This window comes from Zingiber officinale, chromosome 11B (assembly GCF_018446385.1).
Source record: "Zingiber officinale cultivar Zhangliang chromosome 11B, Zo_v1.1, whole genome shotgun sequence".
Taxonomy (NCBI): domain Eukaryota; kingdom Viridiplantae; phylum Streptophyta; class Magnoliopsida; order Zingiberales; family Zingiberaceae; genus Zingiber; species Zingiber officinale.
The window spans coordinates 86,226,113-86,239,543 of NC_056007.1; the positions used below are offsets into that span (position 1 = coordinate 86,226,113).

General features: G+C 38.3%; 1 protein-coding gene across 1 annotated transcript; it reads right to left on the reverse strand.

Annotated features, from left to right (window-relative positions):
• Positions 1–9,693: 9,693 nt before the first annotated feature.
• LOC122035317 (elongation of fatty acids protein 3-like) lies at positions 9,694–10,811 on the reverse strand. Its single transcript, XM_042594729.1, has one exon. The coding sequence runs from the start codon at positions 10,754–10,756 to the stop codon at positions 9,815–9,817; it is 942 nt and encodes a 313-aa protein (XP_042450663.1). The 5' UTR covers positions 10,757–10,811; the 3' UTR covers positions 9,694–9,814.
• Positions 10,812–13,431: the final 2,620 nt, after the last annotated feature.

Below are 13,431 nucleotides of genomic sequence, written 5' to 3' on the forward strand. Positions count from 1 at the left end.
GTGACTCTTCATCGATCGTCACTTCCACCAAGGAATCATGATCTCGTGACTCAAAGGAATGTTTGTTTCTACTGCAGGAAGTTTGGGCACAATATGGCGAACTGTGGACTGTGGTGATCGACAATAGGTATGGCATATGAAGAGGGAATCAAGCAGGATTGAAAACACAACGAGCATGCAAATGGACCCTACGGTCCATGATGATAGGGGAGAAAGGACGTGGTCGAGGAACAATGGGAAACACAACGGATCAGAGGGGCCTACCTCGAAGGGATTTCCCTGATGCTGGGGTAGCCCACTTTAACTGGCTAACTGTTAGCCCCCTAATTTGGTGGCTAGTTGGGAGATAAGGATTGGGATATTACTTCTCTAATCTAGTTTATTGGGCATGTGACAGAGCATGCTATATGCTAAGTAGTGGAGAATTGTAAGTTATACAGAAGGTAAACTTGACAATCATACAAGCATATTATGTGCACAGTTGAAGTATTCTTTCCTTAGACTTTGTTTTTATCTTTTCTCTTTTTATTTTTTTTTTCTTTAGTGGGCAAATTATCCCTGATGTAACAACTCTCCTCGTCATAGTTGAAGCATCTTACCTTTTTTTTTTTACTTCTTTCTTAGTAATTTAGTTGCTTGTTTTCTGTCAAAATTATTAGTCTTAAAATATTTACTCATTTTTCTAATTAAATATGCTTATTCATCTTCATTTATTGAAGATTCTGAATTTGACACGCTACTTAGCTTGTAAAGCGATATTGTTGTTTAGCTTTTCCTATATTTTAAATTTTATGCATCGTAATTCATATATTTTTAATGTCGAAAATAATTTTTCTAAAATACTTATCTTCAAATCCTTCGAAATGTAATAAGAATATATTATTGATATTCATTTTTGGGTTCTTAGAAATGTATTTAATACATATGTAAGAGCATCCGGATTTAAAATGATCTCTCCAAAATTATTGAGACCGGTAATTATTTCTTTTAACTTTGCTTATAGTTGTGTCATCGTCTGTCCCTTCTCTAGTAGGAGATGAGTTAGTTAATTTCTCAGTAAATTCCATATGACTGACTTTACTTCTGAAGTTCCCTCGTAAAGTTCTAAGAACTTTTCCTAAAGATCTTTGGACAATTCATAGACGTCAATCCGATTGAACTCTTGTATTTGTACCATATTAAATAGATGAAACTTTACCTTACCATTTGTCATGAATTCATCTTGTTGATGTCCCCTCGGATGGGTCTATTGGCTAGCATATGAGGTGTTGTCATAATGAGGTATGTGGTTCGAATCTCGACAAAGCCGAGGTAAATGTCTCCCTTATGTGCTAGTCACTATTCCAAAGGCTAGTAGCCGCCCGTGATTTACCTCCTCCGTGTTAGCCCTGGGACGGGTTGGCAGGGGCACTGGGGCGAGCGTATTCACCTTTTACCACAATTAATTCATCTTGTTGCTTTTTTGTTTCATCGTTGTTCATCGATTTCTACTCCTTCCTAGGCATTTTGAAACCATATTTTATACAAACAATAATTTCAGAATTAGATTTAAAAAATATCTCCATTTTAGTTTTCCACATTGTGAACTCGTCCTCGAACTTAGGTGGATGGATGTTTGATCCCGCCATTTCTTGATCCCCTGATCTAGTTGCTACGTCAGCAATTAGTCATTCTAAACGATCCGATTTTGATACAAATTGTTGGTGTAGCAGAAATAGTTAGGATCGCTAGAGGGGAGGAGTAAATAGCTACCTGCAAATTAAAATAACTATTTCTCTTGCTAACGATTTAGCAAGGACGGATACACATTAAAAACAAAGAGCAATTATAAAAGAAAGAGGATACAAAGTTTACTTGGTTACAATCCTTGAGTTGTTAATCCAAGAACTATAAAAAGTCCACTATCTTCTCCTTTTATGGAAATTGATCTAGAGGAAGAGAAGTCTCTTACATCAATGTAGCACAAGTGTAGATCGTAAAAACACTAGAGAACAGAAACAGAAGTATTCGAATTGTGTGTGTTGTGTTAAACTTCGAGCTTCATCCCACTATTTATAGAATTCGTCTTTGATCTAACTATTTGCTGATGTGATACTCTTTGATCGCCAAAAGCACTCTGGGCGCTTGTATTAATCAAACTCAATCTACTCTAACAATTGTTTGCTAATGACTCTGGATGACTCTTAACTTTTCGAGCGCTTGGATTCTATAGACATGGACGCCATCTTGATTTGTTTCGGCAACATCTACTGTTGACTTGGCGAGAGCATCCTCACCTAGAGAGATTTCAGGGGCCTAGACTCCGAGTACCTTTCTTTGTGAACTTTAATGACCTCTTGATCTTCTACCGTATTCATCTTCTAACCTCGGACGTTGTGTGGGCAACGGTCTTCTGAGATGAGAACCACCAAACACCTTCTTCTTCCTCCTAAGTTTCGGCCACTAAGAGTCCTTCTTGATGGAGAGGTTCGGCCACCACCAATGCTCCAAGGGATGCTAAAGACTAGGCTTCCTTTCTCTCCTTCTTCTCCTTGCTTGATCCGGCCACCAAGAGAACTCCACCAATGAAGAAGTTTCGGCCACAATAAGGAGAGGAGAGAAAAAGAAGAGGTCGACCACACCCAAGGAGAAAAAGAGAGGAGAAAAATAGAATAGAGTTGTTACCCATGAAGGCACCTCTACCCCCTCTTTTATAATCCTTGGTCTTGGCAAATAAGGAAATTTAAATAAAAACTTCCTTAATTCTTTTGCCATGAAAAATAAAATTTTAATTAATTAAAATCAAATTCCTTTTTTTAATTACAATGGTCGACCACCTATTAAGCTATAAACAAGGAGAGTTTTAATAAGAATTAAAACTTCCTAATTTATCTCCGGAAATTTATAAAAAAATTCTCCAATAATTTTTCCCTTCATAGTGATTTGTAAAAAGGAAATTTTATAAATTAAAATCTTTCTTTTAAACATGTGGATGATTTCCAAAAAGGAAAGTTATCTCTAAAAATTAAAATCTTCTTTTAATCTACAAATAAGGAAAGATATCAAATCTTTTCTTAATATTTTGTAGAAACTAATAAAAGAGAATATTTAATTTTTTAAACTCTTTTTAAATCATGAACATGGTTAAAAAAGGAAAGTTTTCTCAAAATTAAAATCTACCTTTCAATCTACAAATAAGGAAAGATTTCAAATCTTTTTTTAATCTTTTGTAGAAAGCTATAAAAGGAAAGATTTAAATTTTAAACTCTTTTTTAAAACCATGGAATCCAAATAAGAAAAAAATTTAAAAAATAAAATTACTTTTTATTTTAATAGGGTCGGCCACCCAAGCTTGGGTTCAAGCTAGGGCCGACCACCTCATGAACCCATGAACCATGCCTTTGGCCGGCCCTAGCTTGTACTCCAAGCTAGCTTGGCCGACCCCTATAGGATGGGTAAGAATGTAGGTATAGTACTCTATAATCAAGAGGCTACGATAGGGACCGAGAGGAGGAATTGGTTTTGGTCTCCTGATGAAATTAAGCATCCCGTGTTCGCCCCGAACACATAACTTAATTTCATTAATAATAATTCATTCCACTAAAGAACTATTATTGAACTATCGCACCAATCCCAAATTATATTTTTGGGCTTCTTCTTATTATGAGTGTGTTAGTCTCCTTGTGTCTAAGATAATGAATGTCCACTAATTAAATGAGTTACTGACAATTCACTTAATTAATATCTTAGTCCAAGAGTAGTACCACTCAACCTTATCGTCATGTCGGACTAAGTCCACCTGCAGGGTTTAACATGACAATCCTTATGAGCTCCTCTTGGGGTCATTCTCAATCTAGATTACTAGGACACAGTTTCCTTCTATAATCAACAACACACACTATAAGTAATATCATTTCCCAACTTATCGGGCTTATTGATTTATCGAGTTACATCTCACCCATTGATAAGTCAAAGAAATAATACTAAATATATGTGTTTGTTATTATATTAGGATTAAGAGCACACACTTCCATAATAACTAAGGTCTAGTCCTCTTATAAAGTCAGTACAAAAAGAACTTACCTAAAATGGTCCTACTCAATACACTTGGAGTGTATCAGTGTAATTTATTAGTTAAGATAAACTAATACTTAATTACACTATGACTACTTCAACGGTTTGTTCCTTTCCATTTTAGTCGCGAGCAATTGTTTATAATTTATAAAGAACCGACAACATGATCTTCTGTGTGTGACACCACACACCATGTTGTCTACTATATTAATTAATTGATAAAATTACATTTAACAGATAAATGTAGATATTTGACCATTGTGATTCTTTATTTCTAAATAAATATTTATACAAAAGCTAGGCTTTTAGTATACACTCTAACATCGATTACCTCTTCCGATAGTTTCGGAAGAGGTGTTTAGTGTATTACCTATCGATAGGTCCGCCAGATCTGGATCTTAGAGTAGGAGTCACCGAAGGCTCCAAATTAAGTAAAATCAACTGAGTTTTTGTTGTGTATTGTCCTTCTTTAATGTTTCCACTTCATAACTCAGTTTAACTCATGATTTTCGATGAAAGACATTCACCCCCCCCCCCTCTCATGATCCAATAGTAGATACTCCAACACTCAAGTTAGTACGGTGGTCGAGTGAAAAGTAGAGGAGAAGAAGATAAATAGTAGATGCGTGTGTATAATGTAAAGCATCTAAGTATATAAAAATGTAAAACATACCTCACTAATGGAGAGAACCCACTTTTATGTTGCCTCTCATAACCTCTGTAATAATGAGATGACAAAAAATATTTGCTATCAAAATATGTCGAGTAATGGAAGATTTACAATCTGGAGGATGTGTCATCATCCTCCGAGAAATCTTCCATGACATATCTCTTTAGTGTGCACAGAAAGGAGTGACAGACATTGCCTCTTCTTCATCTCAAAGTATTCTCCAAGCCACGGTCTTTTCCCAGTCAACGACAAAGCCAACTACCCAGCGCGCCATCTCCACCACTTTTAGATAGGATCAAGTCAGTACGGTGGTGGAGCTAAAAGTATAGAAGAAGAAGATGATAGTAGATGCATGTGTGTAATGTAAAACGTCAAAGTGTGTAAAAATGTAAAACGTACCTCGCTAATCGAGAGAATCCCCCTTTTATATTGCCTCTCATAATCTTTGTAATAATGAAGCGACAAAGAATATCGGCTATCAGAATGTGTCGAGTAATGGAAGATGTACAGTCTGGAAGATGTGTCATCATTCTCCGAGGAATCTTCCGTTACATGTATATGAAACCTCCATAATAAATAAAGCGGTTGAGAATGTTTACTGTCAGATACTGGAATATGTATAGCCACGTTCATAGAAAGGTTCCATAACAGGTATAACGAAATATTTTATTACAAGTAGTTGTTATTCTCTAACAGGTTGTTATGATTCTCTGACAATGTTATCTCCTAGAGGTAGTCCAACCGGTGGTGTGATGGGAGAATGGAAATAAAAATAGGGAACTAAGTCTCTTAAGTCCAATCGGGCTATATGCTAAGAGTTGCCTTAGTGCTGAGAGATGAGGAGATAAGCTTTGCAAGTCCATTCGGCTCTTGGGCTAATTGGATATATACTAAGAGTTGTATTGTAGTAATATGAAATGAGATGTCCTCTAGGTCCAATCGGCACTAAATTCAACTGGCTATATTCTAGAGGGTTGCTTTTACTATGTGCTGAGAGAATATCTTTGAAGGATGGGGAGCTAGGCCCCCTACACCCAATGGGTACTTTATCCACCCGAGCTTATCTTGTGTTTTGGCATTGAACGGAGTGTTAAGTTCCTCTTGTCTGACCAGCTCATCAAAAGTCTCTTAGGGCTTCTTTATTAATGAGCAGAAGAACTCACTATCCGTGAGCCATTTAGAAAAGACGCTCATCAAAATTTATGGCATGGCCAAGAGAGCATTCATGACTACTTGGTTGAACATTTTGATGTAAGCCCTCAATGTCTCCTTGGGTCTCAGTTTGAGTAAGAATACGCTGACATAGCTTTATGGTACCAACAGCTGCTGGTGAAGTGATGTAGGAAAGCCTTACGAAAATCCTTGAAGCAACAGATGTACTCAGCTGGAAGCCGGTTAAAACATCTCTCTGTCGAGCCAGAGAGTGTGGTGAGCAACACTCGGCATTTTACTCCATCCATGTATTGCTGAAGGATGATTATGTTTTCGAACTTGAGGTGTTGGTCTTCTAGGTTAGCTGCCCCTCCATATTCTCTAATAGTTAATGGCCAGAAATGATTTAGTAGCTTATCCTCCAATATTTCTTTGGAGAACGACATGCTGATCTATTTTGGGGAGCTACTAACCATTGAAGCTTTTCCCTTTCGTAGGTCCCAAGCGAACGTGTTTTCAGAAGATGATGCTTGGGGTCTTTCTACTTGGCATGCTCTTTCGAAGGGTGTCCGAAACAAAGCTCGATGATATACTATCGAAGATGGGGGTACAACCAGCAAGCTATTCAATTACGCAAGTACTTGCATGAAGCCAGTTGGGGGAGGAGCTGGCTGAAATCGAGTTGGCCCTTCCACCTGCGTCCTTTGCTCAGTATGTCACCCTATCATTGATAGGGCCGGGTCATTTGGCAAGGGATGCTCTACGGTCGCCTGTTGTTGTTGCTCCAATTTCTATGCTCGTGCAGCTATAAGCAGTTCCAAATCTTTCTGAGATAAAGTGACAGTTGTGAGTCGTCCAACTTCTTCCATCTCCTTATTTCATATTCAGGTGAAGTTCCCACAGACGATGTCAAATTTGATCCTATCTGAAATCAGTGAAGATGACGCGTTGGATAGGTGACTCTATTATTGACTGTGAGAAAACCGTGGCTAGGAGAAGACTTCGAGATGAAGAAGAGTTGATGCCTGCCACTCCTTTTTGTGCACACCAAAGAGAGAGCAAAGGGGAGCATTAGAGCAAGAATCAGGGAGGGGGTCCTTGGCGCTGACACTCCGATGCTCAAGTCAATACGGTGGTCGAGCGAAAAGTAGAAAAGAAGAATATGAACAGTAGATACGTGTGCATAATGTAAAGCGTCCAAGCACGTAAAAATGTAAAACATACATTGTCAACGGAGAACTCCCCCTCCCCCTCCTTTTATGTTGCCTCTCATAACCTCCGCAATAATGAAGCGATAAAGAATATTTGTTGTCAGAATATGTCTAGTAATGAAAGATATACAGTCTGGAAGATGTGGCATCATCCTCCGAGGAATCTTCCATTACATGTATATGAAACTTCTACAATAAATAAGACGGCTGAAAATGTTTGATGTCAGATACTGGAATATGTATAGCCACACTCATAAGAACTAAGTCTCTTAAGTTTGACTGACTCTTTGGCCGACTGGGCTATATGTTGAGCGTTACCTTAGTGCTAAGAGATGAGGAGATAAGCTTTGCAAGTCTGTTCGGTTCTTGGGCCGACCAGCTATATGCTGAGAGTTGTATTATAGTAGTGGGAAATGAGTTGTTGTCTAGGTCCGACCAACACTAAGTCTAACCGGCACTAAGTCCAACTGGCTATATACTAGGAGACTATTTTTACTATGTGCTGAGAGAATACCTCTAAAGGATAGGGAGCTAGGCCCCCTACACCCGACCAGAACTTTGTCCTCCCGAGCTTATCCTATGTTTTGGTACTGAATGGAGCATTAAGTCCCTCCTGCCCGACCGACTCTTAGGCCGACTACTGTATACTGAGGGACTTGTGCTCGAAGAATGGAGAGTTGAGTTCTTTAAGTCCGACCAACACTAAATTCAACCGACTGTATACTGGTGCTTTGATATTGAAGTGGAGCACTAAAACCTCTTAAGTTTGATTAGATATGGAGCCGATCGACTTCTTACTGAGGAACTTAGCGCAGAGGAATGAGGAGCTGAGCCCGGGCTAGGATGGCTCGTTTAATTACATACACTCTGACTCTTATTGCCACCTCACCAGGACTTTGACCACCGCCCCACATTGACTTTGATTGTCATGTCACTTTGACCATCGATCCTTTATTACCTCTGGGCCCATTCACAACACATTGTATCAACCACAATCACAACTACCACGACCATCCATGGGATCTCGAGCTTTAATACCAATTGTCCCCTTGGGATGGACTAGTGGTTAGCACATTAGGTGTTGTCATCATAAGGTCTGGGATTCGAATCTCGGCAAAACTAAGGTAAATGTCTCCCTTATGTGTTAGTCGCAATTCCAAATCCTAGTAGCCGCCTGTGATTTACCTCCTCCGTGTTGGCCCTGAGACGGGTGGGGGGGGGGGGCGCTGGGGGCAAGCGTATTAACCTTTTATCACCATCGAGCTTTAATACCAATTGACGTTAGGTAAGATGACGATTATCTTGTGAGCTATTGAATATATTGATTCGCGTATGAATATCGAAAATAATCTTCTAAAACTTATTTATTCAAAAAAGATTACTAAAAAATAGAAAAATAATTGCACTACTAAATATACTATTAACCAAACATCTTCTCTTAAACATACCCTTATATAAATTAAAAAGTCTAAGATCCTAAAAAAAACAAAAAGGAAAATCTTAAAGAAAAATACTAATAGAATGTAAAAAATCGAAACAGACTCAAATTATAAAAATTTTAAACAGATTAAAAATCTTAAAATTGTAAAAGATAAAAATTATTTAAAATATCTAAAATATTTTTAAAAAAAATTATAAAAAAATAATTTACTAAAATTAATTTTAAAAAAATCTACCAAATCCTCTTACATCACATCATCAACAACCTACCTTACACCTTACTCCTACCGTGGGGTTGGCGGCGAGTGACATTTAGCATGAGCTTTATCACATCTATATATATTAAACATCATCAGAAACTCCCCCTAGGCTATGGTACGATAGCAAATAGTGAGGCAAACTCTCTAAATAATGAGAATTCGCAAAATATATTATGTTGAGCTATCCTTGGGGATTTTATGCATGCTTCCTAATTTATTTTATTTTTTTATGGAATCATATTGGTTACCGTCCTAATTACTGAGATGGTAAAAATCGAATATATGAATTATTAAAAAAAAAACATCTGGAACAATGGTTCGCGTACCTTTTATTTGTTGTGCCCATCTCTCAGCTCGTGGAGATGACCAAGGAGACGGCCCTTTGAAGTCGACTTTTCCCAGCGATGCTGCTAAATTGTCAACCTCTTCGACTTCGACTGTCGGCCAGTTGATCGCGATGATAAAAAATTACAAAGTCGGCCGCCGCTTTCTTAATAGAGTCAGTATCGTCGGCAATTATTCGCGCTATTTTCTTCCAATCGACTTAGACATTCGGGCCTCTTATTTTTCTTAATTTTTAAATATTGTAGTAGGCGTAGTGACTTAGAATTGAAAGGCCAACCTATTTCAAAAGTAATCGAGGAGCAAACAAAACAAAGAAGAGAAAAAAGGTTAACAAATAACTACAATTACTAATGGAGCAACAAGGAATTGAAACATTCTCCCTACGTTTTTATAAAAAAAAAAAAAAAGAATAGATCCTTTATGGAACTTATATAAAACAGGAAACAAAAAAAGAAGATCAAGTGATGCGTATAGAGAATTCGCTGAAATGGTAAAGAAACAAAGGAGGATTTTGCTAAAACAGAATGAGAATCGCGACAATTGATTAATTGCTATGTATTCGTAATCTAAACCGCAATTGTTTCATTGCATTTATTGCAAGAAAAAATGATCATTTAATGGGAAAAAAAATATGACAGTGTTTGTTTGTTACCCGATGCTGTACAGAGGAGAGAGCTTAGAAACTAGGTTCCTTTTTTTGCTTCGAAGGGAAGAGGTTTAGTGTGGTGATGGCGTTCAGAACCGGAGTGGTGGAGGTGGTGGCTCCCGCCGTCGTCCTTCGTGAGTTCGTCTTTGTTCCTCCTCACCTCCGTCTTAACGTAGAAGTCGACGAAGAGGAAGAGCAGCGCGGCATTGAGAACGGAGTTGAAAACCCAAGCGCCGATGCCGTTGCATCCGCCCTTGGCGAAGTGGAGGAACAGGAAGCCGAGGTGGCAGACGAGGTTGCAGCCGGTGAGCGCGACCTGGCAGGCGAGCACGAGAACGGCCCGGCTCCTGGCGGCGACCGGGAGGCCGACGCCGACCCAGAAGCGGTAGCCGAAGACGATGGCCTGGGTGAGCGTGGCGGAGAGGATGGCGACCACCTGGAAGGACTGCGAGAACTCGAGCCAGAGGAAGGACATGCAGACGAAGGCGGAGTGGCGGAACACCGCGGCGAGGGCGCAGCGGCGTCGGCGGAGGATGTTGATGAAGGTGCGGAGGAGGTGGATGAAGCGGGAGAGGTAGAAGGCGTAGGACCAGAAGAAGACGCGGCCGGAGGGGCGGGTGCCGATGGGGAAACAGAGGAGCCACTGCATCGGGGTGGTGCGGGAGCGGCCGCGCCAGTACCAACGGGTGTCGCGGATCTCGGCGGCGACGGAGAGGACGAGGCCTAGGAAAATGGCGGCGGAGGCGAGGGCCATGGCGAGGGAGTGGAGGGCGGGGAGGGGGCCGAGCGGAAGGGGCTTGAGGCGGAGGAGGCGGACGAAGAGGTGGAAGGCGACAGCGAGGAGGGCGTAGGCGGCGAGGGAGGAGACGAGGAAGGACCAGGTGGAGCCCCAGGACTGGGCGTGGCTCCACCGAAAGCCGACGATGGCCTGGTGCTCCGCCATCCAATACACGATCCCGCCGCCGCTGATATTCTCCATCCAGATTAGCCCCAATCGGATTGATCTCCTTCCCTTCCCTTCCCTTCCCTTTCTCTTCCTTTGCCGTGAATGCCAATTGCTGGCCGCGGATGTTCAGATCGGACAAATGGGAAAGATCCTCGGCCTCGTCTTCGCAGCTCGTCTCGATCGAGAATTGAATGATCTGGCGGCGCGGCTTGATGATCTGGTTGGTGACGACGGATGGTTCGCCGCGGAGACGAATTAATATGCCGAGGAAAGGAAAGGAAGGGCGCCAGGAAGAGACATAAAGCTGGGTCTTTCTCGAGGGGGCGTAAAAATAGGCGACGTTTTTTGTGATGCGCTTCGTGCCTACGTATTGCCTTCTTCGCCAACGCGCTTGTCGTTGTAAACAGTGCAGCTGTGCAGGGAACTTTAGGGCAGGTTTGAAACGACACAAAAATATCCAAGGGACCTCATATTAATATATTTTCAAAAAAATCAAATCATTTACCCTAATAATAATAATAATAATAATAACTTTTTTAAATGTTTAGGTTTTTTATTTTGTAAAAAAGTAAAATCTTATTTGTTTCTCCTAAATTTGAGCCTCATCTTCCCCCATTTGTTTAGTAAATTTGAATTTAATTAATTTCTATCTATTTAAAAAAATGCATTTCTTAAACAAACTCAGTTTTTTTCATGAAAAATCGGAATTTATGATTCTTATTGAAACATTTTCCGAATTTATAGGGGCAAAAAAATAAGGAAAAGAAAATATATATTAATTTAGTATTTTTGGTCAACAAAGGCGTCTGTTGCGCGATCAGCATCAGAGTGTCGGATATGCAAAATAATCATCTCATCGAGTCATTAACTTTTTGGTTTAATACACCACGAAAAAAATGCGTCAAAAATATGATTTTGGGGGACCAGATCTTTTCGGAGCAGAGATTCTCTGATCCAAGATCTCTAATCAATTTTAGACCCTTAGATATTTATTGATGGAGTGATCTGGACTCTACCTATTAAATAAGTAGGATCCAAATCACTCCACCAATATATTTGTAGGATTTCTTCTAGTTCAGGAGATCTTTTAGTCTCCTTGTCCTGATCCACTCTTGGACCAGGACAAGAAGATTGGTGGGAGGCAATGACCTCTATATGTTAACAAGTGGAGGTCATTATCCCCCACTAATACAAAAGCTAAACCATAAATTGATCAAATCTTTGTGGACCATAGGATCTGTAAAGATTAGGTCATTGCCCCCACTTATTTTGGGTCTTGTATGAGTACTCCATTTTCGTCCCTCTTGCATTTGATTTTGCCCTTCAAATCTTCCATCCTCATTTTGGTCATAAATTAAAATATATTTATTGGGACGTTTTATATACTGCGTGGATGATAGATATAATGTATCTGGTAGGATATTTAAGTTATCATATAGATATTTACAATTTAAATCCCAGTTACGATGTATTTGTAAAAAAAATTTCTTTAAATAAAGGACGTAATCAAAATATGTTGAACTTCTGGATTGATCGTTGTATATATTTTCTGATTTATCCTAATGGTCAATAAAAAAATTTTATGAGATCGGATAGATGATTTTAGAAATAGTCAAATACTGATAATTAATTTCCGATGTTTGTAACACCTTGTACATTCTTTAAAAAAATATATATATATTCCGAATTATTTGACAGTTAACTATAAATGGGTGACATTCTTCAGGTAATGAACATCGTCAAAGCCTTAATTACATTTCAAGGGGAAATAATTACAATAATATTAACATAGTAAAATTAGTAATTTATAATATCAGATAAATAACTTTAAGAAGTATTCATACAAAAGATACACTTATTTTTTAATTATCTTTTTTTTTTACCCTTTTGGCATAAAAATAATAATAGATTGAAAATTTATTAACAAAAGGGATGGAAATTGAAAATTTTAACAAAAGGGTTTAAAAGGATAATAAATTATGCGATATCCAAGAAAAATTTAAAAAGAAAAAAAAAAAAATGGATGACTTTACTTATGCTGGCCACGATATTTTCCTCGGCTGGCCTGTGTGTAGGTTGTTAAAAATAAATAAATCTGATTCGTCAATTCAATTTGAATTGATCCCAAAAAAACTGATTTCGAGTTGGGAGATTTTAGATTTGGGTTACAAGATTTCAAACTCGGATCGGATTTAGATTGGGAGGTTTTGAGTTGGTTCAATTTCGGATGTTGGGTTGATATAAGTTAACTTAAATTTAGGAATTAAGAATTTTTTAAGGTTAAATTAATTTTTCTTTTAAAAATTAAGATATTTTATAAATATAAATAACACAATGTAATATAACAATGTTAAATATTGAAATAAAAATAAAAAATTATATGAAAATAATTTTTTTTTAAAAAGTTTTTTTCCGAGTTATATGAGTTATTCATGTTATCTGGATTCAGATTTAAGATTTTCAGATTGAGTTTGGATTCATGTCAGATTTGAATTGAAATTTTTTTAATAACAATTTTTCAACTAAATCTAAATTCATCCAACTCATCCAAATTAACACCTCTACTTGTGTCCAAGAACACGAGCATTGTGGGCTTGGATTAATTTGCTAAATTTAAAATTAAAAATTAACTAATTAAAATCGTAGTGTTTACACTATGAATACATTAATCTTATATCAAAATTAAAAAATTATTTATATTTATATTC

Excerpts from the sequence above, each read along its gene's own strand:
- LOC122035317 (XM_042594729.1), bottom strand. The coding sequence starts at position 10,756 with ATGGAGAATATCAGCGGCGGCGGGATCGTGTATTGGATGGCGGAGCAC.